General features: G+C 43.5%; 1 protein-coding gene across 1 annotated transcript in view; it reads right to left on the reverse strand.

Annotated features, from left to right (window-relative positions):
* The window catches only part of dnah7 (dynein, axonemal, heavy chain 7), a 338,773-nt gene that overhangs the window by 183,506 nt on the left and 135,795 nt on the right, over positions 1-19,472 (reverse strand). The window contains 3 exon segments of the mRNA XM_067987762.1: positions 5,552-5,720; positions 8,025-8,180; positions 15,134-15,331. Coding sequence (XP_067843863.1) covers positions 5,552-5,720; positions 8,025-8,180; positions 15,134-15,331 — 523 coding nt within the window.

The raw sequence follows: 19,472 nt of genomic DNA on the forward strand, positions 1-19,472 counted from the left end.
GAACAAAATAATTGTGTTATTAAAACAGCACAACTCGTTATAAAAAAAACAAAGAAGGAGACTGGGTGGCATCACAGTTTATTTTTCTGGGACCTGAATGATAATCTCTCTGTGCCAGGTACAAAGTTCTAAGTGAAATGACCCTGGGGCAGTGACGAGTTAATTCCTGTTGAACAAACTGGCATTTGGTTAGCAGTGCCGCTCAGCAAGTCTGGAAGGATTATTGGTGTGGGAAATGGAAAAAGAGTCACCCCAAAATGTAAATTTATAAACAAGGAAACATCATTATTTTTCAGTATTAGTTTAATGTAGAATTATAGGGATAGAAATTATACCTTGTTGTACCTATTTTCCAGGCATAAACTGGGCACGAGGCCCAATTTATGGGTACCAGGGCCACCTGAGAAATGTCTCACATGAAATTGGGCCATTTTTCAGGTGCCACTGGCGGCCATTTAAAAAAGGCAAAAGGCCTCTTACATATGTAAATAAGGGGCCTAACGCCTGTTCTGTCCCCCTTGCAGTAATTGGTCTGGAATCAGCGGCCACCAACGAAGGATAAGTTTAAAAAAAAATTATAATTTAAAAGAAATGTTCATGTGGGGCCAGGAGTAGCAGGAGTGATCCAGGAGGGCCACTACCAGCCCGCAATCGGACCTCCTCCCATTCTCCTTCCCTACCCAGGACTTACCCGAGGACCACTCCCAGCAAGGTAGGTGGCCCAAAATTCGATTCTCTAGTCGGGCAAGCTGCTTGTAGAGGCACCAGCAGCTTGGCCAGATTTTATAGATAAGCACAAGGGCCAATTTTGGGCCAGCCTCAGGCCTCTCGGTTCAGGCATGTGTTGCAGCCGCAATGATTCCAACCAAGCCCTCAGGTTACAGGCTGGCTACTGGGTGGCAAGGGCTATCTCCTCCAGACTTGACTCAAAACTCCTGTCGGGAAAATGGGCACAGCTGCAGAGGTGGCCTACAACGAGAGTCATGCTGCCACAAGAAAGACCGTTGGCGTGCTTCAGCAACAATTCCGCTGCTTGGTCTGTTCGAGAGGAGCTTTGCAGTACAGCTCTGAGCGGGTATCCAGATTCAAGGAGGGCAGGTGCCAATCAATGATTGTTCAACATACTTTTGGCACAGAATGGAAAGTTTTGCATACCCTGGATGCCAATGGAGGAGCCCAATCCAATATGTGCGCCACCTGCCATATTGGATGCTTAGGCACCCATTTTACGCCTGTAAAACAGATGTAGCATCAACAAATTTCTAGGCCTAGTAGTCGGAGAGGAAAATTGTATGTAAATTAAATTTAATGAGAAGCAGACAATTAAAGTAAAGTATCCGAACAGGGCAACAAAAATTGCGAACATCTTTGGAAAGGCTCAGAAGGTGTCTCAACCTATTATTTGCCTTTGCCAAGGTTGGAACGGAAGGAGACTAAGAACTAACAGGCAAAAATGTGGGAAAGGAAGCCAGAAGTACAGGCGAAACTAGTCAAACTTAAAGAATACAAAACCCTGGGTACAAATGGATTGCACCTGCGTATTCTCGAAGAAATAGTGAGGAGATAGCAGAGGCACTAACATCCATATATAAAAAGTCAATAGAAAAAGGAATAGTGCCAGAGGACTGGTGAACAGCAAATGTAATTTCTATCTTCAAAAAGGGAGATGGAGCAAACTCAGGGATCTATAGACCATTTAGCTTAAAGTCAGTGGTAAGAAAGATACTAGAACCTTTGATAAAAGATCAGGGTATTATTTTAATCTAACCCGCCGGGCGGGAGACTGATAGTATTGTCTCAAATGTCGCTTTTACACCCTGACCGATTTTACTCTCAATTGACTTCAATGGAGTTTTAAATGGGGTTAGAAATAAAATGAGTGACCGATCTGATCCAATCAGTTTTCCACCGGGCAGCTTAGGTTAAAATTACCTTACAAAACATCTAGAGGGAGAATATCGTAAAAAATAGTCATCATAGATTTCTGAAAGGAAGGCCATGTTTAACCAACCATATTGAATTCTTTGAAAAAAATAACAGAAAGAGTAGGCTATACATGGACTTTCAGAAGGTCTTTGATAAGGTGCCACAAAAGAGACTCATGACAAAGGTCAGGACATGTGGAGTCAGGGATCAGATAGCAGAATGAATTGAAAGATGGCTACAAAACAGAAAATAAAGGGTAGGTAGACATTGAGGGAACTTTCTCGGACTGGCAAAAAGTGGGATGTTGTGCCGCACAGGGATCCATGCTGACACCCTATTTACAAATGATTTGGACTTAAAAATTGGAGGTATGGTGTCAAAATTTGCAGATGATACCATAATGTGGAGGACTGCGCCAAAATACAGGAGGACATAAACAGGCCTACAGAGTAGAGGGATAAATGGCAAATGAAATCCAATATAGTGAAATGTGAGGTGCTTCATTTTGGCAGGAGGAATAAGGAGCCCACTTATTTCTTGGAAGGTAAGAAACTAAATGGAGTAGAGGAGCAAAGAAATCTGGGAATACCAATACATTAATCACTAAAAGTAACAACACAAGTTGATATGGCCATAAAAAGTGCAAAGTATTGGGTTTCATTTCTGGAGGAATACATTACAAAAGCTGGGAGGTAATGTTAAATTTATATAGAACCTTGGTTAGACCACACTTGAATACAGTGTGCAATTTTGGTCTCCATACTACAAAAAGGATATTGAAGCAATGGAGAAAGTACAGAAAGAGAAGACGAACAGGGGAACTGATAGAGGTCTTTAAAGTTATGAAGGGGTTCGATAGAGTGAAAATGGATAAACTATTTCCATTTCTGGGTGAGTCCAGAAGAAGGGGGCATAAATATAAGATAGCGACTAACAGATCACAAGGAATTTAGGAGGAATTTCTTTTCACAGAGAGTGGTGAGAATGTGGAACTCGCTGCCATATGGTGTGCTTGAAGCAGATAGCATTGGTTCACTTAAAGGTAGGCTTGATGTTTACATGAGGAATACAGGGATACAGGAGCAAGGTGGGAAGAGGTACTTAGAGTGGGAGGAGGCTCATATGCAGTATAAACACTGGCATAGACCAGATGGACAGAATGGTCTGTTTCTGCGCTATAGATTTTAGGTAATTCTATGCACAAAACTGCAAGAAAGTGCCAGAGAAAGTTAGCAATTGACCCCCCTATTTGATGGCTGCTGAAGTGTATGTTATGCTGAATCAAGTGGCTGCAATGAGTGTTGCCCTCTGTCCTGCTCCAGAGCATGATCCCCATAAATTAACATTGCATCATGCCTGCAAGTATGGTGGAGCCAAATTTCAGGCCACAGCTGACAGTTACCATCACTGGATGTACTAGCTCTGTGCTCCATGGAAATTGTGTATCCTTCCAAAACATGGCATGGCCCTCATTCAGGCTCTATGCTGACCTGGACCCTGTGAAGACAATTCCCCATGGTCATTGGCAGGTAGATGTACCAGGGCTGGCAAATATGGTTGGTAGCATCTTTCAGGGTGCAGCTAATTCAGGGTACACTGGCAGCTGAACACTCTGGCATGTCTTCTTTCTTGCAGTGCTACTAAAAACGTGAGTTATTGTGATTGGATGCTTCCTCGGAAACACCCCAATGTTATGGTTAGTTAGGCAGTCACATATCATAATAGTGTCACTGTGTCTACTGTCCTTGCTTCCTCTGGGAAAAGGATCATCTGCTTGCGCTAACTGTCAGCCAAAGCAAGGTCTGGCCACCTCCAGTATAGATCCTGCACATTCAAATGTCAGGCTGACATCCCTGCAGCCCCCCACCCCCATTGTATATGTTAATGATGCACCCACCTATTTAAGATGGGAACTTCCAACACCACTACTTCCCGGCCCCGGCCCCCACCCCCTGAAAAAACTTTGCCAATGTACAAAGTGGGCAGAGTTCTGGTGGTCTACCCATTTTCCACTACCAGCTACCTAATCAACAGCAGTGGAGGATCCAGGCTTATGAGTGATGCTTTGAACAAAGGAAAATATATCATTAGCAAAAAGCAGGACAAATCCAATCTGGACAATTACCGCCCCCATCAGTCTACTCTCAATCATCAGCAAAGTGATGGAAGGTGTCGTCGACAGTACTATCAAGCGGCACTTACTCACCAATAACCTGCTCACTCATGCTCAGTTTGGGTTCCGCCAGGACCACTCGGCGCCAGACCTCATTACAGCCTTGGTCCAAACATGGACAAAAGAGCTGAATTCCAGAGGTGAGGTGAGAGTGACTGCCCTTGACATCAAGGCAGCATTTGACCGAGTGTGGCACCAAGGAGCCCTAGTAAAATTGAAGTCAATGGGAATCAGGGGGAAAACTTTCCAGTGACTGGAGTCATACCTAGCACAAAGGAAGATGGTAGTGGTTGTTGGAGGCCAATCATCTCAGCCCCAGGGCATTCCTGCAGGAGTTCCTCAAGGCAGTATCCCAGGCCCAACCATCTTCAACTGCTTCATCAATGACCTTCCCTCCATCATAAGGTCAGAAATGGGGATGCTCGCTGATGATTGCAGTGTTCAGTTCCATTCGCAACCCCTCAGCTAATGAAGCAGTCCGAGCCTGCATGCAGCAAGACCTGGACAACATCCAGGCTTGGGCTCATAAGTGGCAAGTAACATTCGTGCCAGACAAGTGCCAGGCAATGACCATCTCCAACAAGAGTCTAACCACCTCCACTTGACATTCAACGCCATTACCGTTGCCGAATACCCCACCATCAACATCCTGGGGGTCACCTTTGACCAGAAACTTAACTTGACCAGCCACATAAATACTGTGGCTACAAGAGCAGGTCAGAGGCTGGGAATTCTGCGGTGAGTGACTCACCTCCTGACTCCCCAAAGCCTTTCCACCATCAACAAGGCACAAGTCAGGAGTGTGATGGAATACTCTCCACTTGCCTGGATGAGTGCAGCTCCAACAACACTCAAGAAGCTTGACACCATCAAGGACAAAGCAGCCCGCTTGATTGGCACCCCATCCACCACCCTAAACATTCACTCCCTTCACCAACGGTGCACTGTGGCTGCAGTGTGTACCATCCACAGGATGCACTGCAGCAACTCGCCAAGGATTCTTCGACAGCACCTCCCAAACCCGCGGCCTCTACCACCTAGAAGGACAAGAGCAGCAGGCACATGGGAACAACAGCCCCTGCACGTTCCCCTCCGAGTCACATACCATCCCAACTTGGAAATATGTCGCCGTTCCTTCATCATCGCTGGGTCAAAATCCTGGAACTCCCTACCTAACAGCACTGTGGGAGAACCTTCACCACACGGACTGCAGCGGTTCAAGAAGGCGGCTCACCACCACCTTCTCAAGGGCAATTAGGGATGGGCAATAAATGCTGGCCTCGCCAGCGACGCCCACATCCCATGAAGGAATAAAAATAAAATTAGCACCTTAATTCCATCAATATTTTTAAGGCAGTTTGTTACTGCCATTATTTTTTCCACTCTTAATAAATGTTTGTGATTTGTTTCATGTCTATTGCTCTGGAACATCGATATCACATGATAACTCACCAGGTGGTCCCATTGCACACATAATTTGTATGTCCACAAGTTTAATAGCGCTGCAGTCCTTTAGGTCATACCAGTTCCAATGGTCTAACCACTGACGTAGAAGTTCAACTGGTGGCTGAGCACCAAAGACTTCTCGTTGTGGCATGTTCACATCATCCACAAATACAACCTGGAAAAGAATTAATAGCATGGAGTTACACAAAAGATGCCACATTTCAGGTTAATTCAAAAAGACCTAAATTTTGCCTAATTATCTCCAATCACATTTCACGCTCAGAAAATCTGCAAAAATGTAGTATCACACATTATATGATTAATCACGTAAATATGTCAGTTTAATTTGTAATTGTAGCTGATATCTTGTGGTATTGCTCACTAGCAAATTTACAAAAAAAACGTCCAAGGTAAAACTTTCGGATTGCACACTCTGGACATGGAGCCTCACCTGCAAGAATGTATATCAGGAAATCAAACACAGCTTATGATTTTCCATCCATTAATTTTAATAGACAGAAAATCCCAGGCTGCACACTCCACAATTTCCCAATATCTGTTCCCAGTAGGTGAGGCTCTTAGCTGGGAGAATGCAATCGGAAAATTTATTGTGATACTATATTACAGGGGTAACTTTCCATCTTTACACTTACAGTGGGCGAGGCTCTTTGCCAGGAAGGCAAAGTCAGAAAATTAGCCTTTATAAGTATTGTACCACTATACAGTAGCAGATTTTGCATGGCATTGCTCACTGTAATCGTGAACCGCACAGTTTCTGATGTTTATCACAGTTCTGCAACAATCGAGATGCAACAGTAGTTTGCCCATCACTGTAACACAACAAATTTACTGAAGCAATAAAGCAAATGCCTGACATATAGTAAAAATATTATGCACTTTACTAAAACTCAAAAGTATTAATGTTATTTACCCACCACTTTACAAAATTTGCTTAAGGCATGAGTAACTTTGTTTGTTCTTCCCTTCCAAAACTTTCTATTTTCAGTTTGCAATAATTGTTAATACACCAATACTGTTATTTATTCTGTCTTCCTTCCTCTCCAAAAAGTTTTTTCTCATTTATTTATAAAAATATGTAAGATATCTTTTTCTCCCCCTTGCTTCCCACAGTATTTTTAGAATTCTTGCTGGAGCTGTAGTTGGTGTAAATCCTTTGTCAAGGAGATTTTTCCCACTGTTGAGATTTCAATGAATGGGACCTCGAGCAGGTGTTCATTCACTATGGTTCAGGCTTGACTGACTGACTCTAGCCTTAGTGTCTAACCTCAGCATCAGCATACCGCATTAATATTTGCTTCCAGATGCGGCACGTTTATGAATCCATCTAAGCAATACAAAAAAATAACCCTCATCTCAAACATTTAATGGCTTCAACTGCAAGAAACATGAGGAAAAATAAACTGTTAATTCTGCATTCCCAGTTGCAGCAATGCTCAGAAAGGGAATGCAGAGTGGGAAATCACAATCACACAGCTGAGAGTTTTCACCCATTAAAATTAATGGACAGAAAATCATGGCCTGCGTACTCCCATTTCCTGACAGGGAATGCTGGAGCTCAGATCTGGCCCTGGTCGGCTAAGTTGCCGTGTGATAGGAGTTGTCATGGTGCCTCCCGAGCATCGTATTTTTCATCCTTTTCCTGTGGAAGTACAACTTGTTTGATGCATCACACTCTCACGCAAAATTTATCAACAGGAACTCCCTGGTCCAGTTGAAAGATCTTTTCTGCCTGGTTGCTATTGGACATGGGTTTCCATAGCACACACCGAGTATTATTGTTCCACAGCAGAGGCATAAAAATTACAACTGCCACAATGCATCACTCACACATCATTTGTCAGCAGGAGCTGTACCTCAACACCCCATTTCAAGAATCAAGGTCTGGAAAAGGAGAAGCACTCAAGTCCAGACAGAGCAGCAGCCTGACGAGAAACATTTTGCAACTATTTTTAACAATCATCAACAGTTAACTTGGTGGGTAAGATTGCAATGGTTTTTTTTTTGCCTGATTTTCTCCTGGTTTTTCACCATAGAAATAGAACCTGTAAAATGACAAAATATATTTTAAATGATCCTCAGCTATACTGCCTGCTTAGTATCTTTCCAATGTTGCTAGTTTATTTGGTGATTGCTCCTCCAATTCTTGCCTCTTATGCATCCCCGATTTTAATCGCTCTACAATTGGCGGCTGTACATTCAGTTGCCTAGGCCCTAAGCTTTGGAATTTCCTCCCTAAACCTCTCTGCCTCTCTCTCTCCTCCTTTAAGACGTTCCTTAAAACCTACCTCTTCGACCAAGCTTTTAGTCACCTGTACTAATATTTCCTTATTTGGCTCAGTGTCAAATTTTGTTTGAAAACGCATCTGTGAAGCGCCTTGGAACGTTTTACTATGTTAAAGTCGCTATATAAATGCAGGTTGTTGTTATTATTATTATTGTAACAATCTTAATTTTATACCATTTTTTTGCCTAGAGGTGGACCAAAAACTCCCTTCCTTCTTTTGTCCAGCTTAGACATGATGATATTCTGAGTCTGAGCAGCAGTCGTTTGGGCTGAAAAGTTAATCAGCAATGGTTTGTAAATGTCTTTGTTCAGCTTATTTAATAGGAAATCCTGAAAGAAAATATTACAAAGCTTGTTATTGCACAACACATACATTTTAATTCCCAATATACAGCTAAAAAACAAAAACAGAAAATGCTGCAAATACTCAGCAAGTCAGCCAAAAAAGTCCATAGCTAAAATCAATGGTCTTTTATACCACTGACATGTAATTATTCTTCATAATATTACCTAAAGCATAAAAAGTTTATAATCCACTGAATTCAATATTCTTAACACAATCCTGGAGCAGAGTATAAACAAGATCAATACCAGAATATATTGCTTTGTGTAACTTAAATTATGTTTTCCATTCTTTTCATGCCTGGAGCAAGGTAACATTGTTCAATGTGATTAGTTTACATTATAGTATTTATGGTATTTGACTGTAAATGTCTGAGTTTTAACTTTTTAAGGAATTAAAGATAATGACCTCAATATTCCGTTTCCTTTGCAGACATGTAAGATTGCATGCAATGTTTTGTCCATTCGCCTAAATGCGCAATTTTGCAAATCCCCACCCAATGGAATATTTAAACACTTATTTCCCTGGTACACTATCGTTGGCCTACCCAGCAACCATTTGAACATTTCAGCATAGGAAGAATCTGTGTTCTTCACTTATTTTCATGCAATTTGTGTGTTTCCCAACCTACTTTTTTCATGTTTGTATGATTTGTTTTGGAGATGGGGGAGGGAAGAAGCACCTGGTTCAGTTGTATCGGAGGAGAAACTACTATTGCTTAAAGAGGGACATGGAAAATCTGGCTAGCAGCTCAAGTTTAAAGCAATGCATCCACTCAAAAGGTAAGTGGCTGCATATGTAAGCAAATATTTTTTCAACCTTTATAAAGGTTTAAAATGGATTTGAAATATTTTTTGGCCTTTGTCAGCTATGGGGAGACAGGTGGGGGGTGGGATGGTGGAGGGAAAGAAGTGCCAGACAAAATGAAGTTATAGAATCCCAATGGGGAGGCACAAATCAAATTTTGTGGCAGCAGTTCAGTACCTCATCCCCTGTTTGATGGCTGGCAAAGTAGGCGTGTTATTGTATAAAGAGTGTGGGAGGAGAATTGCCTTGATTGGCACTCCTAGGCACCTTCCACAAAGAATAGCATTACACCTTGCCTGTCAGGTAGTGGAAGTCAGGCTCAATGGCCTGTACAGTACATGAATGCCATCTATGATACCTTTCCACTCAGAAAAAGTTCTGTGCCCTGTTGAACTGATGCATACTTTCCACTGGAAAAGTGATGAAGTTGTTCTCCCTTGCCACAGGACCTCTGCCACTTGACAACATCCAGGCTTGGACTGATAAGTGGCAAGTAACATTCGTGCCAGACAAGTGTCAGGCAATGACCATCTCCAACAAGAGAGAGTCTAACCACCTCCCCTTGACATTCAACGGCATTACCATCGCCAAATCCCCCACCATCAACATCCTGGGGGTCACCTTTGACCAGAAACTTAACTGGACCAGCCATATAAATACTGTGGCCACAAGAGCAGGTCAGAGGCTGGGAATTCTGCGGTGAGTGACTCATCTCCTGACTCCCCAAAGCCTTTCCACCATCTACAAGGCACAAGTCAGGTGCGTGATGGAATACTCTTCACTTGTCTGGATGAGTGCAGCTCCAGCAACACTCAAGATGCTCAACATCATCCAGGACAAAGCAGCCCGCTTGATTGGCACCCCATCCACCACCCTAAACATTCACTCCCTTCACCACCGGCACACTGTAGCTGCAGTGTGTACCATCCACAGGATGCACTGCAGCAACTCGCCAAGGATTCTTCGACAGCACCTCCCAAACCCACGACCTCTACCATTTAGAAGGACAAGGGCAGCAGGCACATGGGAACAACACCACCTGCATGTTCCCCTCCAAGTCACACACCATCCCGACTTGGAAATATATCGCCGTTCCTTCATCGTCGCTGGGTCAAAATCCTGGAACTCCCTTCCTAACAGCACTGTGGGAGAACCTTCACCACACGGACTGCAGCAGTTCAAGAAGGCGGCTTACCACCACCACCTTTTCAAGGGCAATTAGGGATGGGCAATAAATGCCAGCCTCGCCAGCGACGCCCACATCCCATGAACGAATAAAAAAAAACTTGCTATATGCATCTGTGGACAGCTGACTGATTTGGCACATCATCAATGGTTGCTTTGAAGGATCTGGTGGCATAACAGTTTAAAGTGGTCGTGATCTTTGCAAACACAGGCAGAACCATCCCTGTGGTACAAGTCAGATTCCAGTAGATGGCATGACTATGTGGTAGCTTTCTTTGTGAAGCAGAGGTGCTGAAGACAGATCTCCTCTGGGATGCCCAAGAAGGGCTGCCTGGACCAGTAAGCACAGGTCCTGGGACAAGGATAGGTGCCACACAATGCATGAGGTATGCCTGCCTTTTTGGTTCCCTCAATAAGTACTCTTCCTCCTCCAAATCTGGGGGTGCCATTGGAACTCCAAAAGGAATTCCTATCCTGCTCACTTTGGCTATTGGTTACTGCAAGTGAAATGGTAACTGGAAACAAGAATGTTGTCAGAAATGAAGTTGGAAATAAGTCTTGGAATGCAAAGAAAATCAGGCCTAAACAGCAGCAAAAATTAATGCACAAATGAAAATACAGATAAAACAATATAAGCCAAACAAATTGCAATTTTCCAATCCACACTAAAAAGTGCTAGCCATCTTTAAGAAACTAACTTCTATAGGGGAGGTCTTCCACTCACTGGTGTGCCTGTGAGTTTAGGCAAGAAGTACTATTGACAAGGAAGTAGTGAGAAAGCAGTTACATCTGCTTTGAAGAAGTAACAGAAAGGGTAGACAAGCGTAATGCAGTAGATGTAATATATTTCGATTTTCAAAAGGCCTTCGATAAGGTACTGCATAGTAGACCATGACTAAGGTCAGAGCATGTGAAGTCAGGGGATAAGTAGCAGATTGGATAACAAGCTGGCTATCAAACAGAAAAAGAGAGTAGGGGTTAAAGGTGGCAAAAGGTGGGAAGTGGTGTTCCACAAGGTTCGGTGCCCAGTGGGACCACAGTTGTTCACCATTTACATAAACGATTTGGATTCAGGAATTGGAAATACAATTTCAAAATTTGCAGAGGTCACCAAATTGGGGGGTATAGTTAATACCAAGGAGGACTGTGACAAAGTACAGGAAGACATTAATAAACTTGCAGAATGGGTGTATAATTGGCAAATGAATTTCAATATAAATAAGTATGAGGTATTATATTTTGGTCAGAAGAATTAGGGGGCTACATACTGCTTGAATAATAAGAATCTAAATGGGGTAGAGTGGGGTAGAGGAGCAGAGGGATCTGGAGGTACAGATACAAATCACTAAAAGTAGCAATGCAAGTTAATAATGCCATAAAAAAGCAAACAAAGCATTGGGGTTCATTTCTAGAGGGATAGAATTGAAAAGCAGAGAAGTTATGTTAAATTTTTATAGAGCCTTGATTAGACCCCACTTGGAGTTCTGTGAACAGTTCTGGTCTCCATATTATAAAAATGATATAGAGGCACTGGAGAAGGTGAAAAAAAGATTTACTGGAATGATACCAGAACTGAGAGGTTATACCTATCACGAAAGATTGAGCAGGCTGGGGCTCTTTTCTCTAGAAAAGAGAAGACCGAGGGGTGACCTAATAGAGGTCTTTAAGATTATGAAATGGTAGACATAGAGATGATGTTTCCACTTGCGGGGGAGGCTAGAACTAAGGGCCATAAATATAAGATAGTCAGTAATAAATCCAATGGGGAATTCAGGAGAAACTTCTTTACCAAGAGAGTGGTCGGAATGTGGAACTTGCTACCACAAGGAGTACTTAAGGCGCCTAGCATAGATGCATTTAAGGGGAAGCTAGATAAACACATGAGGAGGAAAAGAATAGAAGGATATGCTGATAGGGTTAGGTGAAGTAGGGAGGGATGAAGCTCATGTGGAGCATAAACACTGGCACGGACCTATTGAGCCGAATGACCTGTTTCTGTGCTGTACATTCTATGTAATTCTATGTAAATCCACTGTGTGGCCTATACAAACTTTTTTTGTGGCTGTAAGAAAGCCTGCACTAGCTATCAACACAGCCTCCAAAACAAAGCTTTTATCTTTGCTGGGAAATGCAGTGTCCAATAGATCTAGTGTGCTCACCTGTGTACCAGGTCACATCAACACTTTCATGGCTGGATGGCTGGTGAGGCTCTGTGCCACTAACAGAGCCTCACAAAATAGGGGCTAACATTTGTGTTCAAATGCAGAGGGCAATAAGAAGCCCAATACATGAAACAATAATTTTCACAATTCAGATTTGACAACATATAGAATCTCTTTTTATATAAAAAAAACAAGGGGGCTCCAGTCATATGAGCCTCTCAATAGTAGTTTCATTGGAGAGAAAGGGATTTTTTTTATCTCCAAGTTGATCACTGCCTTAGCAGTGTGCATATTTTGGCAAGAGTTACAAGCCGCTTGACTCTCTGGAGTCACTTTAACGTGGAGGGTCTATCAATCTTCTATGTAAATAGTGTTCTTTTGTCCACAATACAGTGAGCTCAGGTGTTCCAGCATGGCCTGGGAGCAGGACATCAAGAGGGAGGTTTCTAAGGAAGATGGGGATGTACATATGAACAGCAGTCTTTAAAATTACAATTTACAGTCAACCACAAGATAAGACTGGATCACAAGATAATTATGAATAATTCATTCATCCAGAGAGATCCTAAGGTTCCCCCTATTTCAGCAACCTAATATGCGCCCGCCCATTCGTGAATGGGCGCATGCAAACTAAATTAATGCCGGGGTAATAATGGCTTCTGCCGTATTTTTACTGTGTTCCCCCATTGAACACTAGATACTGGAACCACCTCTTGGGCCCCATAATTCAAAGGTCATAGTCCACAGGCCTGTGATAGCACTGTCAGAGAGTGGTCATGTATAGGTCCCAGCAGCATCACTATACGTTTTCAACAGAAAAAAATGTTTCTTTCAGGCTTTCTTCCTCCAGCTGTGAGGCCCTTGAGGCTTACTGCAGCAAATATCTGCTCCCAGTTGGGTACAATCTGGTGGAGGCTGGGGCGTTCCCCTCCTGCATTTAAATTACACCAAGTCCAGAAATTCAGCTGGGGCCAGGGGGCCATATGTGGGGCAAATGAAAATCCTGCCATGTTGGAAGAACAGCCCCTGCAGAAAATGCACACCTATGTATTCCCTTTTAACTACAGTGATAAAACTTCAGGACATATGAAATTAATACTTGCAATCAGCAAAGTTCATGTACAAACCCTTAACATGATCATACTACATTCCTGTAGGCACTATTTCTATGCAGCTATTTTTACTTTAAAAAATGCACGTTAAAAATAGGGCACACAGGAATGTAGTACAAGCACATTAAGCATTCATAACTGAGCTTTGTTAATCAGAAATTCTACCCCTTGGTCATTGTTTCTATTCTGTGAGCAATGGGTCGTGGCCAGAATGCTACATAAGGTCTATAGTATATACTGTTACTGGAATATGACCTAGTGGTAGAGATAATTCTACGATCCTGCACTTCCAGCAGGGAGCCTTCTCTTGCAGGGACCATGGACTGAAGACTGGGCTACAACACTGCAACCCCGATTCTTGGACCCATACCCCCTGTGAACATGGCTCCATGCTGGAAGCATCAGATCGCGGAATCACTCCTATAGGGTGAATTATACTCAAACGTTATAGATAATGTTATTCGCTTAGCAATTTTCGAGCACATTTACAATATACATGCTGATAGTTCAATTGTTTTGTATGCATTGCTGTTTGTATAGCAATGGCTCAGAAAGAAATGATGGACAGTTACAAAAAAAGAAAACAGATACAGACTAAATTCATAGATGAACAGGTCAGAACAATAATAATGATGTTAAGTGACACTTCAGGCATTACAATATGACAGACTTGGCTTAGTGGTAGCATTCTTGCCTCTGAGCCACGATCTCTTGGCATTATTTGAAGAGCAGGGAAGTTCTCCTGGTGTCCTGGTCAACATGCATCCCTAAACAAACACCACTAAAACAGATTATTTGGTCATTTATTTCAATGCTATTTGTGGGGCCTTGGTGTCTGCAAACTGGTTGCTGCAGTTAACTACATTACAATAGTGACAATACTTCAAAAGTACTTCATTGGCTGTGAAGCATTTTGGGACACGCTGGGGTTGTGAAAGGCACTGTATAAATGCAAGTTCTTTCTTTGCAGGTTTAAGAATAGGTCAAATTTCAAAAAAAGATATAAATGTATTGATTTGAGCCGAGGGATTCTAAAATCTTCAGAAACGCTCAATAATACAAAAATTCCTACAACAAAAGACGGGCTCGGCTAGATGGAATTCTCACACTATGGGTCGCTTTATAATGTGAAGCCACACATAAATCGGTAATAACGATGCATAAAGGGGTTTGATATTCAAAATATAGGCATTAAAACAGTTAAAGATTATGGGTATATGGAAGAAACTTACATAGCTGATTTTCACACCTTCACTATTTAACCCTGGCCAGCTGCCCTCCATAGATGATGACCATTGCCTGCCCCAACTTTGAGCAGCAGAGTGTCCAATGCACTGTGTCCTGTGAATTACCTCGTACCTCAGTCTATTTCTATAACCTTCAATTTCATTATAACCCAGATATACCAATCCAAAATAACCTAATGCTGTGCTTCATTTTATTTCTTTAATGATGGAACAACTGCCATCACTGTTGCACGGTACAATCCTCCTTTCCTCTCTAATGTAGTGACTGAAACTTCACTTGCTTCAAAAATAATCCAGTACTACTGCAACCTAGTGATAATAACCTGTTTTTAAAATATTAGTAACAATGTTACAGATGTTTTATGAAGTGATGTAATTAATTAACTTTATTTTATTGAGCTACTTGCTTCAACAACAAAGCACTTACAATAATGTAGACACTTTTCCCTGTTCCGGTTGGACCCACAAATATAGAAGGTTTTTGATTTGTTGTCAAAAGCATCATCAATTTCATGTAGCGAACTGTATCTTCGGTTGGTACAATAATTTCATTGAACTCTACATCTTTTGGAATGGGGGGAACAGAATTCAATGCTTCTGTCCATAGTTCCCATCTCCCTGATCCCTAAGAATTAAAGTTGAAAAAGTTAAAGCTAAATTAGATACAGTAAACCTGTTATTGTCTATAAAATTGCTTTATATGGAGGCAAATAAAGCAATATTTTCTTTCACATTCCCAGGTCAAGGTAACTTGATTTCATGGTTACGCAACCAAGAGCCAAAATTTCAGGAGTCCTGCTTTGCTGGTGGAAATATGGCAGAGTGATTTTCCCATTTGCCCTTGGATCCGTAAGCAGACCCTGTCCAAAATCTTGGGGACAGGCTCATTTAAATACTCAGGGCTGGTGGCCCATCCTTGTAAGGGTGCATATTGGAGCAGTACCATGCCACTCGAAGGGCAGAGCTGAGGCCCAGGAAGGGCTGAAGGGGAAGATCCTTTATATTTTAAAAATGCTCCTAAGGGAGAACATTGCCATTTTAAAGGTAATTGATCCACTCTGACCTCTCCCTAGTACAGTTCTGGGGCCTTTGCTAGGTTCTGAATGGAACTTGCACCATCGGTCAGTTGGCAATGGTTCCATTGGGCCTAATGGGGGAAGAAATGGAGGAAATCCCCAGGTAGCCCACAAAGTCCTCCAGATATATCCGCTTTATGTGGTGGTGCAGGTGGAAGACTTCCTTGTGTCTCCCCTCCAAACTGAAATTTAAGGCAGAAGTTAAATGGGGAAGAAACCAGGGCAGAAACAGGCTGCACCCAAAATTCCATCCCTCCGGGTCGGCAATGCACTCGCTCTATGCCCTCCTCAGTCCTATGAGTTTCTCTTATTTCAGGAGAGAACCTATGGCAGCTTTTACGGGAAAATAATACAGCTAGTTGTTAAGTCAGTTCTCACAAACCTGATTTAGGGCACCACAGTACAAGAGTAAGGAGGTCTTGCTGCAATTGTACACAGCTTTGATGAGACCACACCTGGAGTACTATGTACAATTTGGTCTCCTTACCTAAGGAAGGATATACTTGCCTTAGAGGCGGTGCAACGACGGTTCATTAGATTGATCCCTTGAATGAGAGGGTTGTTCTATGAGGAGAGATTGAGTAGAATGGGCCTACACTCTCGGGAGTTTAGAAGAATGAGAGGTGATCTCATTGAAACATATAAGATTCTGAGAGGGCTTGATAGGGTTGATGCTGAGAGGCTGTTTTTCCTGGCTGAAGAGTCTAGAACTAGAGGGCATAGTCTCAGGATAAGAGGTTGACCATTTAGGACTGAGTTGAGGAGAAATTTCTTCATTCAGAGGGTTATGAATCTTTGGAATTCTCTGCCCCAGAGGGCTGTGGATGCTCAGTCTTTGAGTATATTAAAGGCTGATAGTGATAGATTTTTCGACTGTTAGGGAATCAAGGGGTATTGGGTGGGAAAGTGGAGTTGAGGTCGAAGATCAGCCAAGATCTTACTGAATGGCAGAGCAGGCTCCAGGGGCTGTATGGCCTACTCCTGCTCCTATTTCTTATGTTCTTATATTCATTTGCCCCTTACCTATCACTGTACCATGTTATTTTAAATAAACTTCTGCTTAAAAGTGCAAGCAGTTGACCTGTCTACCTCTAAACTACATTCTTATGGATTCAAGATCCAATGGTGATAATCACTCAAATCTGCTCTGCTTGGTCACTTGAATAAAATTGCCTTTACATAAGGTCGATGTTATCACTGCCGGTTCCTAATGCGTGGACCCTGTGTACCTGTCTGCCACCCAAAATCAAATCTGCCAGATTCATCGAGAGTGGCCACCAGGAAGACTGCAAGGGCTCGATATTAGCAGGGTGGCGGGTTCTCAGCGGGGGGTCGACTGGGCATGTGGGTAACGCGCCCAGTGAAATCGGGGTGCTCCGTATGCAATTACAGGATAATTGGAGCCACTTACCTGTGCATCTGGGTTTCCCGCTGGAAAGCTGCGCAGCGGGCGGACTGCGCATGCGCAGCATAGACTGTCAGCTGGAGGAGCTCTATTTAAAGGGGCAGTCCTCCAATGACAGATGCTGCAGAAAATAGGAAAAATTACAGCATAAAGCAGCCCAGGGGGAAGGCTGCTCCCAGGTTTAATGATGCCTCACTCCAGGTATCATTGGATGGGGTGAGGAGGAGGGGGAGGACAGAGATCTTCCCCCTGGCGGGCGGGAGGAAGCGGCCTGCCTCTGCCACTAAGAAGGCCTGGCTCGAGGTGACATAGGAGGTCACCAGCACCACCAACATATCGCCCACCTGCATACAGTGCAGGAGGCGCTTCAATCACCTAAGTAGGTCAGCCGAGGTGAGTACACTTACTCATTCCCCTCCCCTCCGTCGGCCACATCATCACCCCCACCCCACATCTCCTTCTGCACTGCCAACACTATTCTATCACATCACCCCTCACACCCAATCAAAGCTCATCCTCATCTTACCTGCACTTACTCACCTTGCCAGTACTCATCCCACCACTACCACTCAACCCAATCCTCATACAATCTCATGGCTGTATCTCATACTCACCTTCTGATGCATCTCTTTCACGGTCAGCCTCACTCAACCTGCCACTACCTGTGCTGCAGCTACAGGGCATGCATCACATATGTGCAGTAGGAAGCGTAAGGAAAACTTGTCGTGAGCATGAAGGGTGTTTGAGGGTTTGTCATGGTATTTACCTATATTTAATTTCTGATCAACTCACATAACATATTATATTGTCACCACTTCTGCCACATCTTTGCGAATCTTGTCTGGTTTGTGCAATAATGCCGTTTCCTGAGGATCACTATGAAGACCCACAACTCATGCCACCCATTGTGTCACTGCAGAGTGGGCGATGTCCCCGATGGCACCCTGGAAGGATGCGGAGGAGAAGTTGTTGAGGGCAGTGGTGACTTTGACAGCGACAGGCCAGCCGGGAGCAGCTCAGCATGAAGGAGGCTGCAGATGTCCACGACGACATGTCCACGGAAGCTGAGCCTCGGTCTGTAGACCCTGTGGCGAGGGTAGTGCCCTCTGCGAAGCATCTCTCTCTGCGGTTGCCCTCCCTCCTGCTGTGCAGGTGGATGTGTCACAGCACTGTGTTGTGGAGCTCCACGTGTTAGAGGTGGACGGCGTGGCCGACAAGGCTGGTTATGCGGTTCGCCCTCCGAGGAGCTCATGACTGCAGCTACGGCGGCCCTCATCTGGAAGATGTACATTTGAGGGGGTCCGCAAGGTAGGTAAATGTGTCTGGATACCGGGGTAAGTGTGCAAGTTTATGCATTTGATTGTTAGGAGGAGGGTAGTGGAGGCCAAACTTTGTCCAAAGTGACAGAGTGGCCTCCTGCAATGAGTGAGGGTCTCCCCCCCACACCTGTCAAATGGACCTTTGCAGCTGCCACAGGCTGATGGCTGCAACACGTCCATTTCAACTGAGAGTGTTTCCCCCAGTATGGGAAACAGTCTTAGTTCATAGAATCATAGAAGTTACAACATGGAAACAGGCCCTTCGGCCCAACATGTCCATGTCGCCCAGTTTATACCACTAAGCTAGTCCCAATTGCCTGCACTTGGCCCATATCCCTCTATACCCATCTTACCCATGTAACTGTCCAAATGCTTTTTAAAAGACAAAATTGTACCCGCCTCTACTACTGCCTCTGGCAGCTCGTTCCAGACACTCACCACCCTTTAAGTGAAAAAATTGCCCCTCTGGACCCTTTTGTATCTCTCCCCTCTCACCTTAAATCTATGCCCCCTCGTTATAGACTCCCCTACCTTTGGGAAAAGATTTTGACCATCTACCTTATCTATGCCCCTCATTATTTTATAGACTTCTATAAGATCACCCCTTAACCTCCTACTCTCCAGGGAAAAAAGTCCCAGTCTGTCTAACCTCTCCCTATAAGTCAAACCATCAGGTCCCGGTAGCATCCTAGTAAATCTTTTCTGCACTCTTTCTAGTTTAATAATATCCTTTCTATAATAGGGTGACCAGAACTGTACACAGTATTCCAAGTGTGGCCTCACCAATGCCCTGTACAACTTCAACAAGACATCCCAACTCCTGCATTCAATGTTCTGACCAATGAAACCAAGCATGCCGAATGCCTTCTTCACCACCCTATCCACCTGTGACTCCACTTTCAAGGAGCTATGAACCTGTACTCCTAGATCTCTTTGTTCTATAACTCTCCCCAACGCCCTACCATT

The sequence above is a fragment of the Heptranchias perlo genome, chromosome 7 (genome assembly GCF_035084215.1).
Source record: "Heptranchias perlo isolate sHepPer1 chromosome 7, sHepPer1.hap1, whole genome shotgun sequence".
Lineage (NCBI taxonomy): Eukaryota > Metazoa > Chordata > Chondrichthyes > Hexanchiformes > Hexanchidae > Heptranchias > Heptranchias perlo.